At 42.1% G+C, this 20,351-nt stretch overlaps 1 protein-coding gene across 6 annotated transcripts in view; it reads right to left on the bottom strand.

The window, feature by feature from the left end:
* The window catches only part of MPRIP (myosin phosphatase Rho interacting protein), a 754,399-nt gene that overhangs the window by 373,062 nt on the left and 360,986 nt on the right, over positions 1–20,351 (bottom strand). For all 6 annotated transcript variants that reach the window (XM_069210054.1, XM_069210057.1, XM_069210056.1 and 3 more), the window contains exon 8: positions 1,817–1,958. In XM_069210054.1, coding sequence (XP_069066155.1) covers positions 1,817–1,958 — 142 coding nt within the window. The remainder of the gene's footprint in view (positions 1–1,816; positions 1,959–20,351) is intronic.

Here is a 20,351-nt window from a genome sequence, read left to right as displayed (position 1 = left end):
GTGCAGGTTCCCTAACCTCAGGGGTGTCATATAGGTGTGTTTTGGGGCAAATTGTGGGTTTCAAATGATTTTGCGTTTCCATGAGCGGTATTCTTGAAAATTTGAGAATTTGTACAGAGTATTTGCAAAATATTCCCAAATATGAAAAAATATGGAAGAAACATCACAAACTCATTCATATTCAGTATTTAATTCACTCATACATGCACTCAGAGACTCATGCGCCCACTCAGATGCTCATACACCCAACTCACACCCACGCATAGACTCACACACCCAGTTTCAGATCCATGACAGAGATAGGCCCTGTGGCCAAGCTGCGCTGTGCACGGTCAAAGGGCATGCGTGGCATGGAGTTAGGTGGTGATGAGGGTTTGACTGAAAGGCCTGGCTACAGGTCAGGCCTTGCGACCAACCCCCGCCACGATGGCAAAGGGTATCCGTGGCGGGGGTTAGAATAATGTATAGTAATTAAAATTACTTTACGTTAAAAAAAACATAGAAATTCACGGAAAAAAACAAAGGCTACAGGACGTTATAGTTAGGTTCTGAATTTACTCGTACAAAACTAAAGAAATTCAACAGTTATTTTAGAGTTGCTTCAACTATTTACAGCTGGCGCCTTAAGGTAACTATAACTCGCACGTTCACCATACACAGATAATTACTTCACATATTATATCACTAATGAGATCTTGTATGGCATCTTTGATATAATCACTGTAACATTTGCAATAAAAGTATTGATCAAAAAAACATGCATGGCAAGGGCGCGAGTTAGTTATCTTAGGGCACAAGTTATAGTCACTTGAAGGAACTCTAACTACAACTGCTGAATTTCTATGGTTTTGTACGAGTAAATTCAGAACCTATATATAACGTCCTTGTAACCTTTGTTTTTTTCAGTGAAAAAACACTATACATCTGCAGCAGAAAGCTGACATATACTCCGCAGGAACTAACTGCAAACTTTTTAAGTATATGGACAGAATTTAATTTTGTTCATTAAACATGAATGCGCACATTAAACAAATTACATTGGACGTTATTTTTGTTTACCAGAACACCGACTACATTTCGGGAAATGTGACAACTTACAAAGCACACAGAAACATATTTACAAAAAAACAATGTAGAGCTACACCTTTATTTAAATATTTTGGACGAATAAAAGCCAGATCAACCTACAGGTAAGGGAATTATTTTGTGGTCTACTACTGCTACAAGCAAACACTGCATTTTTAATTTCCTTCTTTTTTCTATCCCTGACCACTACACTACTATTCACTCTTTTCTTCCCTAACTTGGCCACTAACACAAACACTACCATGTTTTTTTCCTCTTCCATTTTACTACTCATCTTTTCTCCCTCATTTCCCACTCCTGCCTTCTACCTTCTTCATTTTTATGCCTGGCTACCAATTCTTTTTCTCACCCCAAAATTCTCCCTCTTTTTACAAATCGAGCACCCCCCTCCTTGCATGTGACTTATTTCCCTCAAATTTATTCTGCTACCCTGTCCCTCTACCTCCTGCCCCCTTTTCTCAGCTGTTTTCAGTTTCTAGTTGTTTACCACCGTATGGCTTCTGTTTTCAGGTTAAGGATGAATTTGTTTTTAAAACTACGTTTTATTATTTCTCAGACCTGTCATTTTTCTCATAATTAGGCATTCTCACAAATGGTGTTTTCTACCGTTTTCCTTTGTCATTTTTTTGTATTTGCTGCATTGCCTAACCTTTCTTTAATCCATAATACAAATGGTGAGAAGGTTGTGATAGCACAGGCTTAAATGTTCAGCTATCTCATTATAACTTACCCTTTTCCTGGTGAAAACTCTCTTCTCACTTCTCCCTTGTCGAGTCTCACTACAAAGCACGGAGGCAGCGGAGCAACTGGTTTCCATTTGATCTGATGTTTCAGTGTCCGGTGCTTCAAACTTTTCAATCACCAAGGAGCGCCTAGATGATAGACAAGAGATATGTTCCACATATCAACAGCAGCCAAAGCAGTAGGTCAATCAGGCAGAGAGGGACAAAATAATAAAGGAGTAAAGGGTCATTAAAACTGTACATTGTGAATTAACGGGAAACATTGTCTTGCTTTTTAAAGAAAGCTTACAGTGTTGTGAAAGATTATATATATATATATATATATATATATATATATATATACTGTATATATATATACATATACACACACACATATATATATATATATATATATATATATACACACACACACACACTTAAGTATAGCCACTATCCTTAACAATAATGTGAACTACTCTAACATTGTTTTAACAGCACTTCCCTTTATGAAGGGCATTTTTCCACGCCACCTTTTCAATTACATTAAAATTCAATAACACAAGCTTATTTAATGACTTCTCCAAAAATGTCTGTATCAGAGAAAACAGTGAAAGAGAACTTTGGTCAATCCACAGTACTGATGCTTAAGATCAGAATTAACCAGGTCTAGACCCACACAGAGTTTGGGATGCACTAGCTGCATGGGGTCATTCATCATAATAAACAACCGCTTAACAAGTATTAGGGTAGGAGATGAGATCAAGAGTCTCTAAGAAATTGTTTCGTAATGTTATTTATAATAGTCACATCTTTTGGAGATAACATGATAGTTCCACAATGTCTAAGACTCTACATAACCAAAACTGCTCAATACAATTTACTTTTCTTTTTATTCACCAACATTAGAGGAACTCAGAACACTCTCTACTTTCCAAAGACCTGCGAGGCATAATATTGCATGGAACTGATTTTGTTTTGTTTTTAAATATATTTATTTTTACAATGGCACTTTCTTTGTTTATTGTTTCATGTTAACTGGAACTGAACGTTTTGTGGAGGGGTGCACCAACAAATTGCGTCCTTTTCACTTTCGTATGAAGGCACCTTAATTTGATTTATTTATTTTTAGCTCCATATTTACATTAGAAGATTTAAGTTGGGAAGACAACCATAGCAGTTTCGATTGTATTAAGATAAGTCTATTACCATGAAGTTTTTTTAATATATTAGTAGTCATTTATTGTGAAGTAACATTGTGGGGATCCTTAGAAGTGTTCTCAGTTTTGGCACTATTTAGATAAATATCGATGCAAAAACTGTGCAGGTGAAGTAGGGTGATTTTATAACAGTTTTATTTGGTTAACCTGCAGTGCATTTTGCAAAGGGGGGCTTTGTTTCTGATGCTTAAATAAAAAGTTATTTCTTAGCAATATTGATGGTTCTAATCAAGGCCTCAAACTGGAGTCACAGGCAATGTGATCCTCTCACCATCTCAGTCACTTACATACACATACATTGCATTGTAGAGATATTTATTAAGACAATGGGAGATGAGTGGCTGCAAGCCTGTTGCTAGTAGAATGCTGCAGAATCAAACCCCAACACACAATGCAGGCAGGAAAAGGCAGCAGAATAAAGTAGATTTTCTTTTAAAGTTAATGTTTCCTCTTTTGAAACACTTTTTGATCTTTTATAGACCATTGTATGACGAATTCAAGGGAATTATTGAAATCATAAATTTAGCTTATTCAAATGTTACAGTCTTACATGGTGTTGTCACAGACATTTAGACAAAGCACAAAAAAACGACAGCTTCTCTCAAACAATTCAAAAGAGCATCCTTTTCAATGGAGCCTTATCAAGCATTGAATGCAATGTCATGTTATACAGTAGAATTACAAGCTGTGAAGTATTATTTGTAAGTCCTAATGGCTGTGGGCTATCACAGTGTTTATAAGAATATCAAGAAAAGTGTGAACAAAAGTGTTAAATCTTTTTTGACACACCAACTTAGTTTCTCAAAAAATGATATAAGAAACTCTTTCTGGCAATACAATGCTCTTCGCTCAAACAACAACATGTTAACATTTCTACATGGAGGAAAAAGTCTATATCATTCAGCATTTTGTGAAGATTGTGTGCAAATGAAACAGGGATACCTGAATGAAAGCCATTTACAAGTTCTACAAACCACAAAGGTGGAACAGTGTTTGATATTCCCAAGACAGTACACATATAGACTGAAGACAGGCAATATAAGAAAGGAGATCAAAGTTTGAAAACTGACTTGCATAATGGTAAGGCCCTGATTTACAGTGACTAATTACTACAACAACATCCCTTGGTTAATCAAAGCCTTTTTAATACAAGTGTCTCAGGACTGCCATGCCTACAAGTCATTTCACAAGTCTTTGCCCTATCTAGTAATACTTTAATGCTGAAGATATGGAGTTTGCAAACAGTTAGCTGGTGACGAGATCGGTCTTTGTTTTACAAATGATAATATGTGGAGCAAATTAGATTTTTGCAAATAGTTCCACTTGTTTGCAATGAGCTGAAATTGTATCACAAGAAAAATAATTTTGATTGTGGGATTCATTCCATGCAACAAAGCACCCAAAACCACCCAATTAAAAAAAAACATTCAAATATCGAAGTTAAATCATCAGAAAACCATTAGCAAATTTGCACAGCACATTCATATGCACCTATTCAGTAGAAAACAGCAAAAAGAAATTAGCATCCATAAGCAACAGTAAGTAATGTAGAAAGCAGTCTGATTTCATATGAAAGGGGGGGGGATGCATCATCTGGTATCAGGCACTGTTGGAGACTGAGATGGGATGGTAGCGAAGCAGGCGGAGAAAAGGCGGATGCGCCACACGGCAACACAGCAGGAGAAGGTGGAGAACAATCAGACCTGGAACAAAAGAAGGCTAGAAGATGAGTGAACAGGAAAAATAATCATATGCTAAATGAGTAAAAGAGAAATTGAAAAGAATAGTAAAATTATCATTCATAAGGGAGAATTACACTGACTCAGTTTCATTTAGTAAGCAGGGTGTTCTTAAAGGCTAATCAGGAGTGTGAATTTTGATGTTATTAGTGGAGAGTGAAAATCTTCATATTGTGAAATTGTAACTGTAGAAAAGTGGAAAATAAAAATGGGGCTGCTAGAAATGAGGAGCTTAATTGAAAATTTCAACATAAACCATATGCGTCACAGCATTTGTTTTGTAATTCAGCCTGCCTCAAAATTAGCCTACATTTATTTTTGATACGATCAGGCAGGAACCCAAAGTACACAAAAGAAACAGCAGGTAGACAATATAAGGCTCATCCCATATATTCAACTCTATTTCCACCTCTTTTACTTTGATAGTCAGGTATTTTTTCTTAATTTCAGGGATAGCACCATGCATTATCAGGCATAAGCACAAGGCCATCTTCGAGTACCCCATTCTTGTTTTGCTCTGAGCAGTGAACGTGGGATCTGCTTTGAAACCACAGATGTCTACTCTAGCTTCTGGACCAGCATCTCAGTCTCTATTCTTCTACAATCAACATTTCATGATCTACATAAAGGTCATCTATGTTTTTCTTTACTCTCTTTTTACTCATCTCCTCTTACACCTTGAAGAGGTACGTATCAATGTAACCAAGAATTGAGCTTCCCATTGTTACGGAGATGAGTGGCACACAGCCTGAATTATCTATCTTCGAAAAAACTGAAAAATTGTGTACCTCTTCTACTGGCTTAGATCAAAGAGGACCCAATTCTCCTTCAGCTGTATATAGAAATCTCTGTCTTTGCAGGATGCACAGGGCAAACTTAGGTTAGAAAGATCAGGGGCAGCTTTGTGGTCTGTGCAGGTTTTAAGATCATTTACGCAGTTGCTGAGATCTCCAGCAGTCGTTTTGTATATTAATCTTCTCCCAGCCCCACTTCCTCAGATGAGTATTTCCAATCAGGTCAAGTTAGCTTGGCCAAAAACCCTTAACATTAAGTGCTCTGTTCACTCCAAAATAAGGCATTTTGTTTCTAGAAAAAAGCAATAAAAATAGGTAAGGTCACTGGAGTTGATGATGCTTTGACTACACACCACCCCAACCCCAAAAAGGTTGATTGGGCCACAGCCAACCTGCTCTGCACACCCGGTCATTCATCTTTTGGGTCTATAGATGTCAAGTCAACCCCAAATCCATAATTTCCTGTTCTAAGTGCTCCTATGGTAAAGAAAATGATGGTCAAAATCTTTCTTGGGTAAAGCGAACAGAAGATAGAGAATGAGTGACTGCCTGTTAAAAAAGATTTGCAAGACCCCCCTCAGCACTAGGTCTTCTCTCACCATCTGCAAGAGGAAAAAAGCAACCTCTGCCGACTCCCTACTTCCTTAATACTGTCAGGTTCGGTGTAGTGCTGTGCAATATGTTTCAGTCAACTGACAAGAAATGTGCTTTAAGAGTTTAGCAGTTTCTTACCACCGTTTCCTGCATTCCTGATATTTCAACTGACCCAATGCCATCCAGAAGAAGGCTGTTGGCTCATTCCTTCTGTGAACTTCTTAAAAGTCCTCACATACAAAGATTCTCTAGCTAGAACGATTTTTTTTAATCAAATGTAAGTAGTCCATTAGACTACTTACATTTGATTACAAAAAATCGTTCTGATGGATACTATTCCTACCTCCAGATGTGTAACCTTTTGAATAACCCCAAGCACCAGACTGGATCCGTGAACTTTGTAATAGCTCTCCTGCACGAGTAGGTGACATTTGTCTCAGTTTGTATGTCCGGTATGGATATGACATCCCCGGAGCCACACAGCTCCACACTAGCAACATGGCATATGTTCCTCATTCTTTTTTTTTAGGCCTTATAGGCAGAGATGAGGACAGTCAAATTGCAACTCGTAGTTATACAGTGCACCATTATAAACTAGAGCCTTAATAATGTGAATGTTTTGACAGCTTCCCAAAGGGGAGAGGTTGGTGGGACCGGTAAGACATTTGCAGAGAGACCAGAAAGATTGTTATATTAGGTAACTTCTGCTTCTCATGGATGCTTCCACCTGCATATTCCTCCCATTTTTACTAGATATCATAACAGTACTCTTCCTAGGTGGTGGACCTCAGGAATGGGTACACCAGAAAGTCCTTGAGTGCAGAGTGTGTGAAATGGCCATACCTTCTGACTTTTGAGTCAAGCACTAAAGCTTAGCAAACATGTGAATCGATGCCCAAGTAGCTACGCAACTTAAGTCTGGGAGAGGCACACCCCTAGAAAAGGCCAAATATTTTGTCTTCACTATGGTAGAATAACTGATACCTGCCAGTGGTTCCTTTTGAGCAAGTGTATTGCAGCTCTTAAAACAAAGCTTGATTCATCTGGACAAAGTCCTCTTATGGACAGGATTGCCCATTTTATTTCTGACATTGACAAATAACTGACAATCTGATAGGAACTCCTTTGTGCTGTCAATGTAGTAGCGGACTGCTTTATGAGGGTCAAACTGATGCAGCCTCTCCTTCTCCTTGTATGATGAGGAGGTCCATGTGGGAGCAGTGATGGACTAACTAATATGGACAATGTTAACATTTTCTGAAAGAAGGATGTCTTAGCTCTCAGCACCAGCTTGCCTGGAAAACAAGATGTGAACTAGGGTCGGTACATAGCGCTTGCAGTTCACTGATTTGATAAGCTGATGAGGGCTGCCAAATATTGTTCTCGTTATAAAAAGCTGAATTGCCAGCCAGGCATATGCCCAAACCAAACCCCAACCAACCAACACTGTTACGCACAATTTAAGATCTGGAAAGTTGGAAATGAGTATGACAGCCTATTTTAAAAAAATCATAACTTGGGACAAAATAGAGAAGATTGATCCTGTAAATAAATGAAGGCTGACAAAGCTGAAATCCACAACCACTCTAGGCTAACTAAAGTCCAACTCATCAGAAAGAAGTGTCTTTACTGACTGTGCTGGGGGGGGGGGGGGGGGGGGTCCTGACCCGAGAGGAGCATGCATAGTAGTTCTGCATTTCAAACCCTCCACAGTCAGACAAAAACAATCGCAATTACATGTGCCAGGTTCTAGCACATCTTGTTCAGCACCTGAGGAATCAAAGGTGTGGTTGGGAATGCGTTGTGCAGAGGAAAGTCCTAGGTCTGATGGAACGCATACCCTAGGGCTCCTTGCGATGGAGTCTCAAAGGCACAAAACTGCAGATTCTTGAAAGTGGCAAAAAGGTCCACTGGAAGCATGCTCCAGATAGTAACGATGAACTGTACCATCTCCAGATGTAGTCACCACTGGTGGTCAAGCTTGATGATACCAACTCATGCTATTGGCCTTCATATTCAGAGAACCTGCCTGATGGTTGGTTACCAACCACAGTGAAATGAGCCCAGGCCCAGAGTTTGAGCGCTTGGCAGCAAAGAAGTAGGGAGCCCAGTCTTCTTGTTTGTTTACATACCATGTTTACATACCATATTGTTGCCGTATTGTCCTTAAGGATCTGGAGAGAACAACCACAAAGTCAGACCAAAAAAGCTTTCAGAGCTAAGCGAACTGCTGGCATCTGGGAAATATTGCTTCTCAGGAGACCGAAGTTCTTTGATCCCCAGCTCCTCTAGATGGGCACAACACTCTAGAGTGGAGACATCAGTCACCACCACGATAGCTTCTGGCTACAGACAAAAGGACTTCTCACAGCAGAGGCTCTCATCTACCAACAACCAGTAGACGCCCATTGCTGCATCTGGGGAGATCTAGATGTAGTCCTTCAGATTTCCGTGCTGGAACCACTGCAAATAGAAACACCACTGCAATGACCTCACGTGCCAGGGTGAGTGACCAGGAGAATGCAAGAAGGCAGCAAATCTAGCAGGCAAAGGACCAACTGCGCTGGAATCAGGGGAACCCTTCAGACACACAGACACATCACAATCCTACACTGAATGTCCCAAATTCCCTATGAGGAAGAGTTTGGGAGGGTGGAAGGTTATTAGAGATGCTGTGCCCAGCACTGCTCATATAAACTGAAGGCACAGAAAGGGCTCCAGGTGTGACTTTAGTAGGTGGATGGAAAAGCCCAAGTTAAAAAGTAGTGATGCAGTGGAATTAAGATGGTTTGAGAACAGCTGTGGCAAGTCCACCTTGAGCTCAAACTCATCTAGGTGCTAGAATACAGAATTCCCCATCCTCTGCAGATGTACCACAACCACTGACATCACCCATGGTGAAGACTTAGGGTGCCAATGTAAATCAGAACGGGTGGACAATGAATTGGTATAGAGTGGAACCAACTACAAAATTCAGGTGTGTCCTTTGTAACTGCTAGATCAGCACATGAAAGAATGCATCCTGCAAGTCGAGGGACAACATGAAGTCTCCTAGTTCCAGAGTGACCTGTGCAATAAACATCTTGAGTTTCTCCTTGCGGAGAAACATATTCCAAGCCCTGAAGTCTAGAATGAGATGCAGACTACTGTCCTTGATGGGCCCAAAGAAAGTAAAAAGAGTAACATCTTCACCTAGTCTCCTCTTACTGGACTAACTCTATGGCCCTTTCTGTAACGAGGTCACAACCACTTGTGGAAGAATGCAAATGTGCCCCACTGACGAGGAGATGACGGGGAGATCGAGGGAGGGAACGTTGAAAAGTAGGGACATAACCCGTTTCAATAATCTGTATGACCTATCTTTCTGTACAGATGACCTGCCAGGCCTTGAAATGGTGTGATACCCATCCCACGCACTGGCTGAATGGGATTTCCTTGGGGAAAGCTAAGGTGGATGCTGGAGGGGAAGCTAAGAAAATGGTTGCGAGTCTGTCTGGATGTCAATTGAATCAGCCCCTATACTATTGCAGGAACTGGTTTGGCTGTTAATCTGGCTGTGAGGGTTGGTGTGGACAAAAAGCTACACCCCTTGAGTCAGAGAAAACTTTGGTACTTCCTCTGAAATTGGCAGGCAGAGGAACCCAAGCCTAGGGAACCTGAACCTATTTGAGCTGCTTGAGGGCCGAGTCTGCTTTTTCAGCAAATAGGAGAGTATTATCAAAGTGGATGTCCATTTATTTCATTTGGACATTCCATGTAAAGCTCATTGAATGAAGCTTGGCATAGCATCTAATGTCCTCTGAAGAAATCATGGATCTCACGTCAAAATCCATTGTTCTGAAGCATAATGGCTGCATCCAACAACTTCTACAAAGTTGTCTCTTGGATGAACTGGAAGTGTGTACATTACAGTCAGTGCCATCTCCCACAGCTTGTGAGTGTACCAGGCCAACAAGCAGGTGGTGTTTGTTGATCTTAGCACCAGACACACTGGGGAGAAAAACCTTCCTAATGACTTCAATTGTTTTCGACTTCTGGGCCAGAAGAGCAATTGAGAAGGAACCTGTGTTCTGCTTTGTGCAGGAAGATGAATATATGACTATGCCTTGTGGCAATGGGCGCGCTGACACGGAAGCTGGATCCTCTTGGGCCAGTCATGGTGACTGTGTCTGCTCACAACTTGTGTAGAAGAGAGTGTAACCCATGTCGCCTTGATAGGCTCCTAGGTAGGTTATGTTACGTTGATTTTCACAGCGCACTAATCACCCAAGAGGATATCCAGGCTCTTGGGCAAGGTGTGTGCTCACAAGGTGCTTATATGAAGAGCCAAGTCTTCAGCTTCTTGCAGAGCTCAATGAGTGAGGAGGCTCTGACGTGTTGAGGGAGGTTGTTCCATGTCTTGAGTGCAATGTAGGAGAATGAGCCATCTCCAGTTCTGCTTATGGGGATGAAGGGTGTGTGCACAAGTGAGAGTGAGGTAGAGCGTAGGTGTAGGATTGGTTGATGAAAGTGTATGTGGCTGATCAGGTATTCTGGTCCTGTGTTGTGCATGAGAAGATTAAATTAGCTCCACTTGTGAATATGGCGCCAGGGAAGCTTCCTGAGGTGCGGTATTCTGTGGGTGCGCCGTGGGAGGTCAAGTCTGAGTATTGCAGCTGCGTTCTGGAGTCTGTGTAGGAGTTGTTTGGAGATTCCGAAATGGAGAGTGTTGCCGTAGTGCAGCCTGCCGGTAATGAGTGCTTGTATGATGGTTCGGCCGGTGTTCTGAGACAACCATTTGAAGATCTTTCACAGCATGTGTAGGATGTGAAAGAAGGGGGTGCACACTGCACTGACTTAAGCCATTGTGTTCAGCTTGTCATCTAGGATTTCTTGCGTGGTCTGGGGGTGTTGGTCCTAACTCTGACAGCCACCAGATGGAATTCCAGGGAGGAGGTATTGCTGCCAAAGACCAGTACTTTCACCTTGTCGGCATTGAGCTTCAGGCAGTTGGCTCACATCCAGTCTGCTACTATACTCATACAATTGGTGACGTTGGTTCTGGTGATGTTTGTCTGGTCTGTCAGGGAGAGGATGAGTTGGGTGTCATCGGCATAGGAGATGACTGTGATGTCTTGCGATCGGATTATGTTGGCGAACGATGTCATGTATATGTTGGAAAGAGTGGAGCTGAGGGAGGATCCCTGTAGGACACCGCATATCAGTTTTTTGGTATGTGAAGTGAAGCATAGCAACCTAACCCTTTGAAGTTCCTCCTGTGAGAAGATGATAGTGGATTACTGTATGCCAGTCTTGTGGAGTCTTCTGATGAGGTTATTGTGGGAGTGTGTCACCTTGGTAGGCTCTATGGGAGGTGTTGTTAAACGGAGGCAGGGCACTTCTAGGTGGCTAAAGAATGTCAGTCAGAAGGTTGGCTTTATTCTTCTTCACTGATAGAGGATGTTCTAGTACTTCCATGGCTTTTTTCAGCACTATTGTAAAAGATTCCACTTCCACAAAGGATGGCCCAGAAACGCAACTGAGATTCTACCTTTTGGTTGGTAGTATTCATCCCTCTGAGAGGGCCTGGATTGAAACTCTTCCCTGCATTTGGGCTCCTCTTTTAATCTCTGCACTCCTTCAGAGAATCAAAATCAATTTAGTCTTTTGCATGGTTTTGAAGCCAGCGTCAGTGCTAGTCGGGGGCTAAGAGTCCAACAAAATGGTTTCTTAACCTGTAGAAGTAGTTTTGCAGCTTGAAAAGTTTTCTGGATTCACATGCTGTGCATTAATCCGTCATCTAGCGGTTGGGTCCGGAAAGTTGTGTTCCAGTGCCGTCGACCAACATTTTGTGCCAAGTCTGTCCTCTGCATGACATGAGCCGGCACCCCGGATATTCCTGTGCGTGATTGCCATATTCAGATTCCTAATTCTTCCCTTTCTTCTTTGCTTTCTTTTTTTTTCTTCCTTCTTCTCCCTCCTGTTTGCTTCGTGCTTCATTTCTGTGGAGGTGGGTGGGTCATGTGTGGATCCAGAAAACTCAAAGCTGCAAAACTACTTCTACAGGTAAGAAACCATTTCGTTTTACAGCATGCATTCTTTTCTGGATTCACATGCTGTGCATTAGATTATACAGCGGTATCCCTATCCTTGAGCTGGTTTGGGTAAAATGTGGATGAGCTGGCAAATAAGTGTCGTAGTACTTTCTGACCCACTTGCGCTTCCCTTGTTCATGTGAATTTCCACACAATAGTGTTTTGCAAAGGTGTGTGGAGATGCCCATGTCGCTTCAGTGCAGATTTCTTCAAAGGGTATGTTTTCTAGGTACACTAGTATGGCGCCCATCTTTCTGGTTGAGTACACTCTGGGTTGTGCAGATAAGCGTTTTCCAGCTTTTTTGTAGCAAGTTTGGATAGTGACGAAAATCCACCTGGCAATGGTTGCCTTAGACACTGGTGATCCCTTGTTTGCCATGGCAAATGACACGAAAGCTTGCACATTTTTTTGGTTTCCTGCAGGTAGTACATTAAAGTTCTTCGAATATCCAGAGTTTGTAGAGCAGTTTTGGCATGTGATGTTGGTTGCTGAAAGAAAGCCGTAATAGTATGCTCTGATTAATGTGGAACTGCATCACAACCTTCGGTAGGAAGTGTGGATTAGTTCTAAGAACCTTGTCTTTGTGTATTACAAGTACGGCTGCTGGACTGTCAGTGCCTGTAATTAGCTAACTATGCGCAGGAAAGTGATTGCTATCAGAAAGGCTGTTTTGAGGGTGAGTGACTTTAGGTCCGATTTGTACATGGGTTCAAAAAGTTCTGTCATTAGCTGTGTTAACACTATGTTCAGGTTCCGTAAAGGTGTTGGTGCTGATCTTGGTGGTGCCACCCTTTTCGATCTCTCAAGAAATCTATTTACTACTGTAGATGTAAAGAGGCTTGTTCCCGATGTGCCCGTGATGTAGGCCACTACAGCTGCCAGATGTACCTTCAGTGATGCACAGGTAAGGCCCCTGTCTAGCAGGTGGGTGAGATATATCAAACCTGTGTCTTGATTTGTCTTCGAGTCCATCCCATGCTGTTTGTGCAACAATGAATGTATCTTTTCCATTTTTGTGTGTATCATTTTCGTGTGCTTTGTTTCCTTGCTTCCCTTAGGATTTCCATTGTCCTTTGAGGGAGTTGTAAGTGCTCAAATTGTAAGTATTCAGGAGTCAAGCTGCTAGGTTGAGGGAGGCTGGCTTTGGGTGATATACTTCTCCAAGTTGAATTGTCAGTAGGTCGTTTACTGGCTTCAGTATGATCATTTGTACCCTGGACATTTCCAGTAGATCAGAGTACCAGGTCTGCCTTGCCTATCGGAGAGCTATGAGAATGATTTTGTTCCTCGATTGTCTGGCATTCTCCAGCGCCCTGTGGATCTGGAAGAAAAGCATATGCAAATGTCCCTAACCAGTTTATTGACAGGGCATTCCCTTCTAAGTAGGGTTGAGGAAACCTGGAGGGGAAGCGTTGGCATTCTGTGTTTGTTGCTGTGGCGAACAAATCTATGCTTGGTGTGCCCCAAGTGTTGATGATCCTTTGGATGACCTCTTGCTTTATCTCCCACTCTTGTGTGCCGTTTTCCTACTGCTTAATTTGTCTAACTTTGTTCTTAGTTTTCCTGGTAGATGAATTGTTTGTGGAGTTATGTGATGTTGTATTGCCAAGTGCCAAATGTCTTGGGCTAGCCTCGATAAGGTGAAGGATTTTGTTCCCCCTTGTTTGTTCAGGTAGAAGGTGGTGGTTGTACTGTTTGTCTGTATTAAAACTGTTCTGCATGTCAGGGGTTCTTGGAAGGCCTTTAGGGTTAAGAAGACTGTTTTCAACTCTAGGTAACTGATGTGTTTCACTGCACTGGAGTCATTCCATAGGCCACGTACTTTCAGGGGGCCTGAGAGCGCTTTCCAACCTTTGTGTGCTGTGCCCGTTGTTATGGTTACAGTTAAAGCTGATGTCTTGAAAGGTATCCCTATGTTTTTGGTTGCTGGATTCCTCCACTGTATCTCCTTCTGTACCTTTGCTCCAACAACCACTAGATCCTCCCAGCTCACTACGGCTTGTGACCATTTGACACAAATCCATTTCTGGATGGGTTGCATGTGTAATCTTGCATGTGGGATCAATTGGATGCACAATGTTATCCTGCCCATGAGCTTCATGACAGTCCTCACTGTCAGAGACTGACCCTTTTGTATAGGAGAGTGTTTCTCCATGGCCTTCATCCTCTTCTGAGCTGGGTACGCCATTGCCTCTACTGAGTTTAGTGTGGCTCCTAGGTACACCTTTTACTTGTTCTAGTCGAGGTGATTAATTTTTTCGGGTTTATTGGAAACCGAGGAGTTGTAATGTGTGCATGACCATTTGCACAACCCTTTTGAATTTGCTCCTTGATTGCGCTTTTACTAGCCAATCGTCCAAGTATGGGTAAACATGGATTCCTTGTCTTCTTAAATGTGCTACTTTGGTTGTTTTAGTTCCTCTCCTTTGAATGACTTGACCTTTGGAGGTCTTTGTGAAGGATGTTTTGTTAGTTCTATGTTGTATCCATAGTGGATTGTGTTAAGGAATTTGCTGAAGAAATCCTCTGATACAGTACCCACCGGTGTTATGCGTTCCTGACCTGGGAGTCATTTGCTTGTGTTCCAGTGCTTTGGGGGTGGAGGAAGGGGGAGGGGTGCATTTGCTGGGGATTTCTTTTATGTGTGCCCCTGAATTGCAGTACTCCCCCACTACTCTTGTTGTTTCATTGTTTAAAAAAAAATTATAATAATTAAAAAGAAATTGGTTGAAGGGTGTCGTCCCGGGCCTGACCAAAAATGCATGTTTAATGTGGATGCTTGCACCTGTGACTTGAAACCTGAGATCCCAAGCCAAGTGTCTTAGAATGATTCCTGTGCACAGCTGTCTACTGACAGTTACTACCACATCTAGTGCTCACTTTAGGCATGTTTTAACAATGCCTTTACCTTCTTGTATGACTGCCTTGGACCTCTTCTTGTATTCCCCTGGGAGGTGATGCAGGAGGCTCTCAATTTCCTGCCATTGCTGGCATCCACAGCAGTTCATGTGGCATTGGAGTTGGCATAGCGGCCTCCCTCTCCATTTTCTTTCCTTCTCGGGTGGTGACCCCGTAGAGGTAGGTGCGCTGTTTGCACTGCTTGTCTTTCGCACAGTGGAGAAGATAATTGAATCTGTGAGAACATTGCTTCCGATGTATTTTAGACCCTGAGTGGAATGCTTATACATTTTATCCACTCGGGTGTGACTGCCCTTTGTAGTGGCTGGATCTCTGAAGCCCTCCTTACCCTTATCCAGAATCTGGGGAGCATGGGGAAATACAGATTTCCCTTTTGGGGTGGCAAAAGGGTTTCTAGGAGAAATCATGATCCTTCCTTCTCTTCTTCCATTGTACCCGATAGGTTTCAGCAGCTCTCTTCACCAGGCCATTGTACATGGACAGGTTATTTGGTGGGGATGGCCTGAACGGATAATTATCTATACCGTCTTCAGGTGAATCAACATTGAGGTCCTGCCAAGTTTCCTCAAAATGGCTCATGTCATCCAGTTCCCTGAGCATATTTTGTGCCTTCAACTTTAAAGAATTTTTCTTCCCCATGGGGTTCCAGGGTCGCTGCAGCTTCCAAAGTCGTCTGGTCCTCCTCCGTGACTAACTTTTGAGGGTCTTGCAGGGATATGGAACTGTTTCAAGGAATCGTTGAATTCCTGCTTACTCTAAATGAGAGTGGCCATTTCTGTCTTGAGCTTCCCTTTTTGTTTTCCTTTCGGGCTCGTGCCCCTAGGCCTGCTTTTGCCGTCGAAGGAGGTTTTCTTTTTGGTGTTTTGGGCTCTGGAGTCTTCAACGCTCTCGCCTTCTCTCTCACTCCCTTGCGATCCACGAATTTTGTCGAGTCCTTCGACAATGTTCTCAGGCCTTCTGTATTCTTTGGTTGGGATCCGTGCAGCTCTTTTGGCCTTTGCTGACCTCCGGTCACTGTTGGTTTTAGCGCCGCGGCGATTTTTTTTTTTTTGGGGGGGGGGAGTCCTGAGGACTTAAGAGTCTGAGCCTTTCAGCGGTTTTACCTTTTTCCTTTTGGCATCTTTCGGCCCCTTCCTCTGCAGCTAAACCTTCTCCACTTGGGACTCACAGATTTCGGTGTCCGAGTCTCCCCCTCTCGCTGGTTCGGCCTCATCCACGTTGCCCTCTTCATCACTCGAAAGTCTTAGGTGTTGCAGTGATTTCTGCTTCTGAGCCACTACCATGTTGTGGTGCTGGAGTCTTTGCTTGCGACGTACCTTTAGAGTCTTCAACACAAATTGGGCGTGGGCCTTGCAGTCCTCCTCCTTGTGATCCTTCAGCAGGCAAAAGTTGCAGACCTTGTGGGGGTCTCTCTTGGCAAATTTGTGATGAAAATTGGGGAAAAATTTCAAAAGGTTTTTTCCATGACCCTTTTTTATCTCCTCTCTCTTCTAGAACACAAGAACACAACTTTCAGTATCCACCCACCAGATGGCGGAATAATGCACAGCATGCGAATTCAAAAAGGATTCAAGTGGCAAAGCTTTGGGCACCAGTGCGGTTCAAGACAGGGCTGGAGGGTTGTTCTGAGAAGAACTGGGGACAATTGGGTTCAGAGGAGAAAAAAAAAAAAAACAGTTATCAAAGCTGCGGGCCTGCCGGTCCTATGAGGCAGAAGCAGCAACTGAGGGAACTGAAGTGCCATGGAGACAACATGTTCTGTGCCAAGTATCTGCTGGAAACTCCAGATTTATTAGCAGACGAGTCATTGCCAGAGAGTGGGATAATGCATCAGGGGCAACCTCAATCAACCCTGGTACCGAGAAACACTCGGATGCACGAGGGAAGAGTGGCCTTAAGACAAACCCGTGGAGCAGGAACAGCGTCTAGGCATCATCTTGCCTGCGTGGCTTCCTATGCTTCCTCATATTCTCTTTTTTTAAGTACTTGGAAGAAGGAGACAGCCTAATCTTTGACCACAATGGACCTCTTGAGAGTCTGAAATGGACATCTGTCCATTGCAGGAATGTCACAGGTCTAAACTGGACATCTTTGGTGGCAACATCTTGCTTAGCACTTCAATTTCTAATTTTAAAAATGTTGCATGAGGAGCCACTTGGGATCCCTGCCTAAGGGCGGAGGAGGAAAAAAAACAAAAACTGACGGCTCTGTTGATGTGCTGTACAAGGAGGTACAAGATGTAAAGAAGGACCCAAATTCCACTTTCTGGTACAAAAGACCTACTCTAAAGTTTACAGGTAAATGCTGATATCTGGAGCTATTCAAAAGGTGATGAATCCGCAGGTAGAAGTATCCATCAGAATGGGCACAAGTGCAGTTGATACTGTCAATAGTAACTAATATTTCACAAAACCCAAACTATGGGGTCCAGCTACCCAAGCAACCAGATAGGACTTTAATCCCCAGGTCCATTTTCAAGTCAGGAACAAAATATCAAGCCTGATATTACTGGATTCACAGCCTTATGTATTCAAGCAATTCCCAGAACTGCCTTCACACTTTGGATTCCACCAACCTTCCTAATATTTGTCTGCCCTCCACCTCTCAAGACTTACCCCATGCACACAGCAACAACTGAGAACAAGAGACCCCGACTCAGTTTTCCATTGGCTGACTATTTGATTGAGCTATAATGAATGAGGAGCACATTAAACCTATTCAGGTTTTTTTCTGCTCACTGATTTGTATGGTTACTCACACAGCAAGGGAAAGAACTGACACACTTTTAGTGCATTTTTTTTTCTGTTAGAAGGAAAAAAGTGAAGAAAATGCCAATACCTAATTTTATTGACAGATTAGTGCCTTTTTAAATAAAAAATGGCTTTACTGTTTTTTTCCCACCATGACAACATTTTCTTCAAGTACAAGTTGGAAGGATTTAAGAAGCAGGTAGGTGACTGGGAGCTCCAGAAGTCTGCAATTTATTTAGAATTACACTCATGTCATGTGTACGGTTGATCAATACAATTGGAAACTTCACTCAGTAGTTGCCAAGTGGATTTTAAACATCTGAGGTCTCCTTACATATTTTACTTTTCCACTTAGTTGAACATTAGATTAAGTAAAGATTTCTGGAGAGAAGCATTCATTTTAATTTGCACAAGAATACATTGCCACTGGTGCATATGACAACTGAGATAATGAGACAAGAAAATATTGATTTGGCCTTGAATATAAACAATAGCACGCATCTGGAAGGTGATGTGCAAACTAGCCAACCAATAAAATCTTGGACAAATTATTAGGAGATTAATATGGTAACCTAAAATACTGTCATTGTAATGACAATTAATCAGCTAGGAGGAATTGCTTATTTCAATCATTTTCAGGGCTTCTCGTCTATTCTCAATTTCACAAACATAGCTCTAAGCAAAGATGCCAATTTAAGCATCTTTCATATTTCCATGTAAATCAAAGAATATATTTCCCTACTGTTTTCCAAAAGCTGTATGCAAATGCTGCAGAAAAGACAAATGACAATATCAGTGTAAAATGAATGCTTAAGTTCTACTTTGACAAGGTTCGCCTTAAGGACACAAGACATTCTACAGGTGTGGTCATCACTCGCAATACCTCAAGTAGAAAAACTACTGACACTCATAACCTGATGGACAGAATCATCCATAACTGCCATTATGAGATAAAATGGTCTACTACCAAACAGTGCATGCATGATGATCCCACTTGAACTAGGGCAAAGCTGTGGCTTTCTAGCATATACTTCTAATCAGGATAAAACATATGGAGCCATAAGGGCTGATCCACATGTGTTTTGTAAAAAGTGGTTCTGCATCCAGTGCTTCAACCTAGGAAGCTTCGTCCAGGATTTAAACGCAGCTGTCAAGCAAGTCCTTTGCAGCAGTTTTGCCTGAGACCTGATTTGAGTCTCTGATCATCTTCTCAACTACTAGTGACCTTTTTGGACACTTAATATATCTAATCATACATGCCAGGAATATTAAAGAGCTGAGGGGGTTAAGATTAGACAAACAACTTGATAGCAACTTCCGAAGCCAAGTAATCAAAGGGTGCATGGTCTAAGTTTGAGCTTATACGGATTAACAGTGTGTCAGGCACAGAATGGAGCTATGCACCTGATAGGAAACAAAATGTGCTACCTCTACAACATATGCTAACTCTCGGAATTAGGGCTTCAAGTGGACAGGGTGAAAAAAGCACACACAAATCGTGTTAGAGAGAGACACTCTACTTCTCGTTAAATGCCCCTCAGGTCTTCAAGGCGTCCTTGAAGAAGTCAGTACAGTGTATGTGCTCTCAAAATTGCACTTATTCTCAGAGGCCCTTTAGAGCCCTCTGCCGAATCCAAGGTGGAGGGTGCCTTTGCAAAAATATTGATAGTACAGTCTTTAATGCTGTCAATGCCTTTTCAGGCGTATCTGTTGAATGTCTTTGGAGTGTGGGCTACAGATCCTCAACCAGAAAGTGGCAGACCTTTTTTGTAGTTGTATATAGCACAAAGACATCAGAGAGCTTCACATGCACACAAGATTACATTACGTAAGGCTGTATGTGTTTTTGAAGGCAGGAGAAAATACATGAGGTACTCAGAAACACAGACTGCTGAGCAGACACCCGGACTCAAACCTGGTTCCCCAGTTCAGAAGTTGGCAGCTCGTGCCATTAAGCCACATCTCCTCCCAGATTTTTTGACTGTATTCTTGGGGCTCTTCATGCCCCACTCAAGGAAAGCACACTCATGGACGGCACCCTGAAAGATATGGTGCAGCTAGTGTGTCTTTTTTGCTGTACTCCTACATCTGTAATGCAGCACAGAGGTAAGGCCATTTTCTCATTTGCAAAAAGCTATGCTCCCATGCAAAGACACACTCTACATTGCACAGGTGCAAAATGTTTGCATGCTTTTAGGAACAGAGTTAAATGTAAAGTAGATGTACATCACACATTAAGACTCAAATTGTATTTAAAGGATAGTGTTTATTAAAAAACAAACTGCAGTCTCATTAAAAAGTGATAGGAGGTCTCAAGTTGATAAAACAAGAAATGTGACTTACAGCAATGTAACCCCTAAATTAACCTCATTTTAAAAACCCATTTGAAATATTTTCTTCTTTAAAATCCACCTGTTACAAATTCTGATTTCCCCGTTTCTTTCTAGTAAATGGC

The sequence above is a fragment of the Pleurodeles waltl genome, chromosome 10 (genome assembly GCF_031143425.1).
Source record: "Pleurodeles waltl isolate 20211129_DDA chromosome 10, aPleWal1.hap1.20221129, whole genome shotgun sequence".
Lineage (NCBI taxonomy): Eukaryota > Metazoa > Chordata > Amphibia > Caudata > Salamandridae > Pleurodeles > Pleurodeles waltl.
This window is presented reverse-complemented; position numbering and strand designations above follow the sequence as displayed.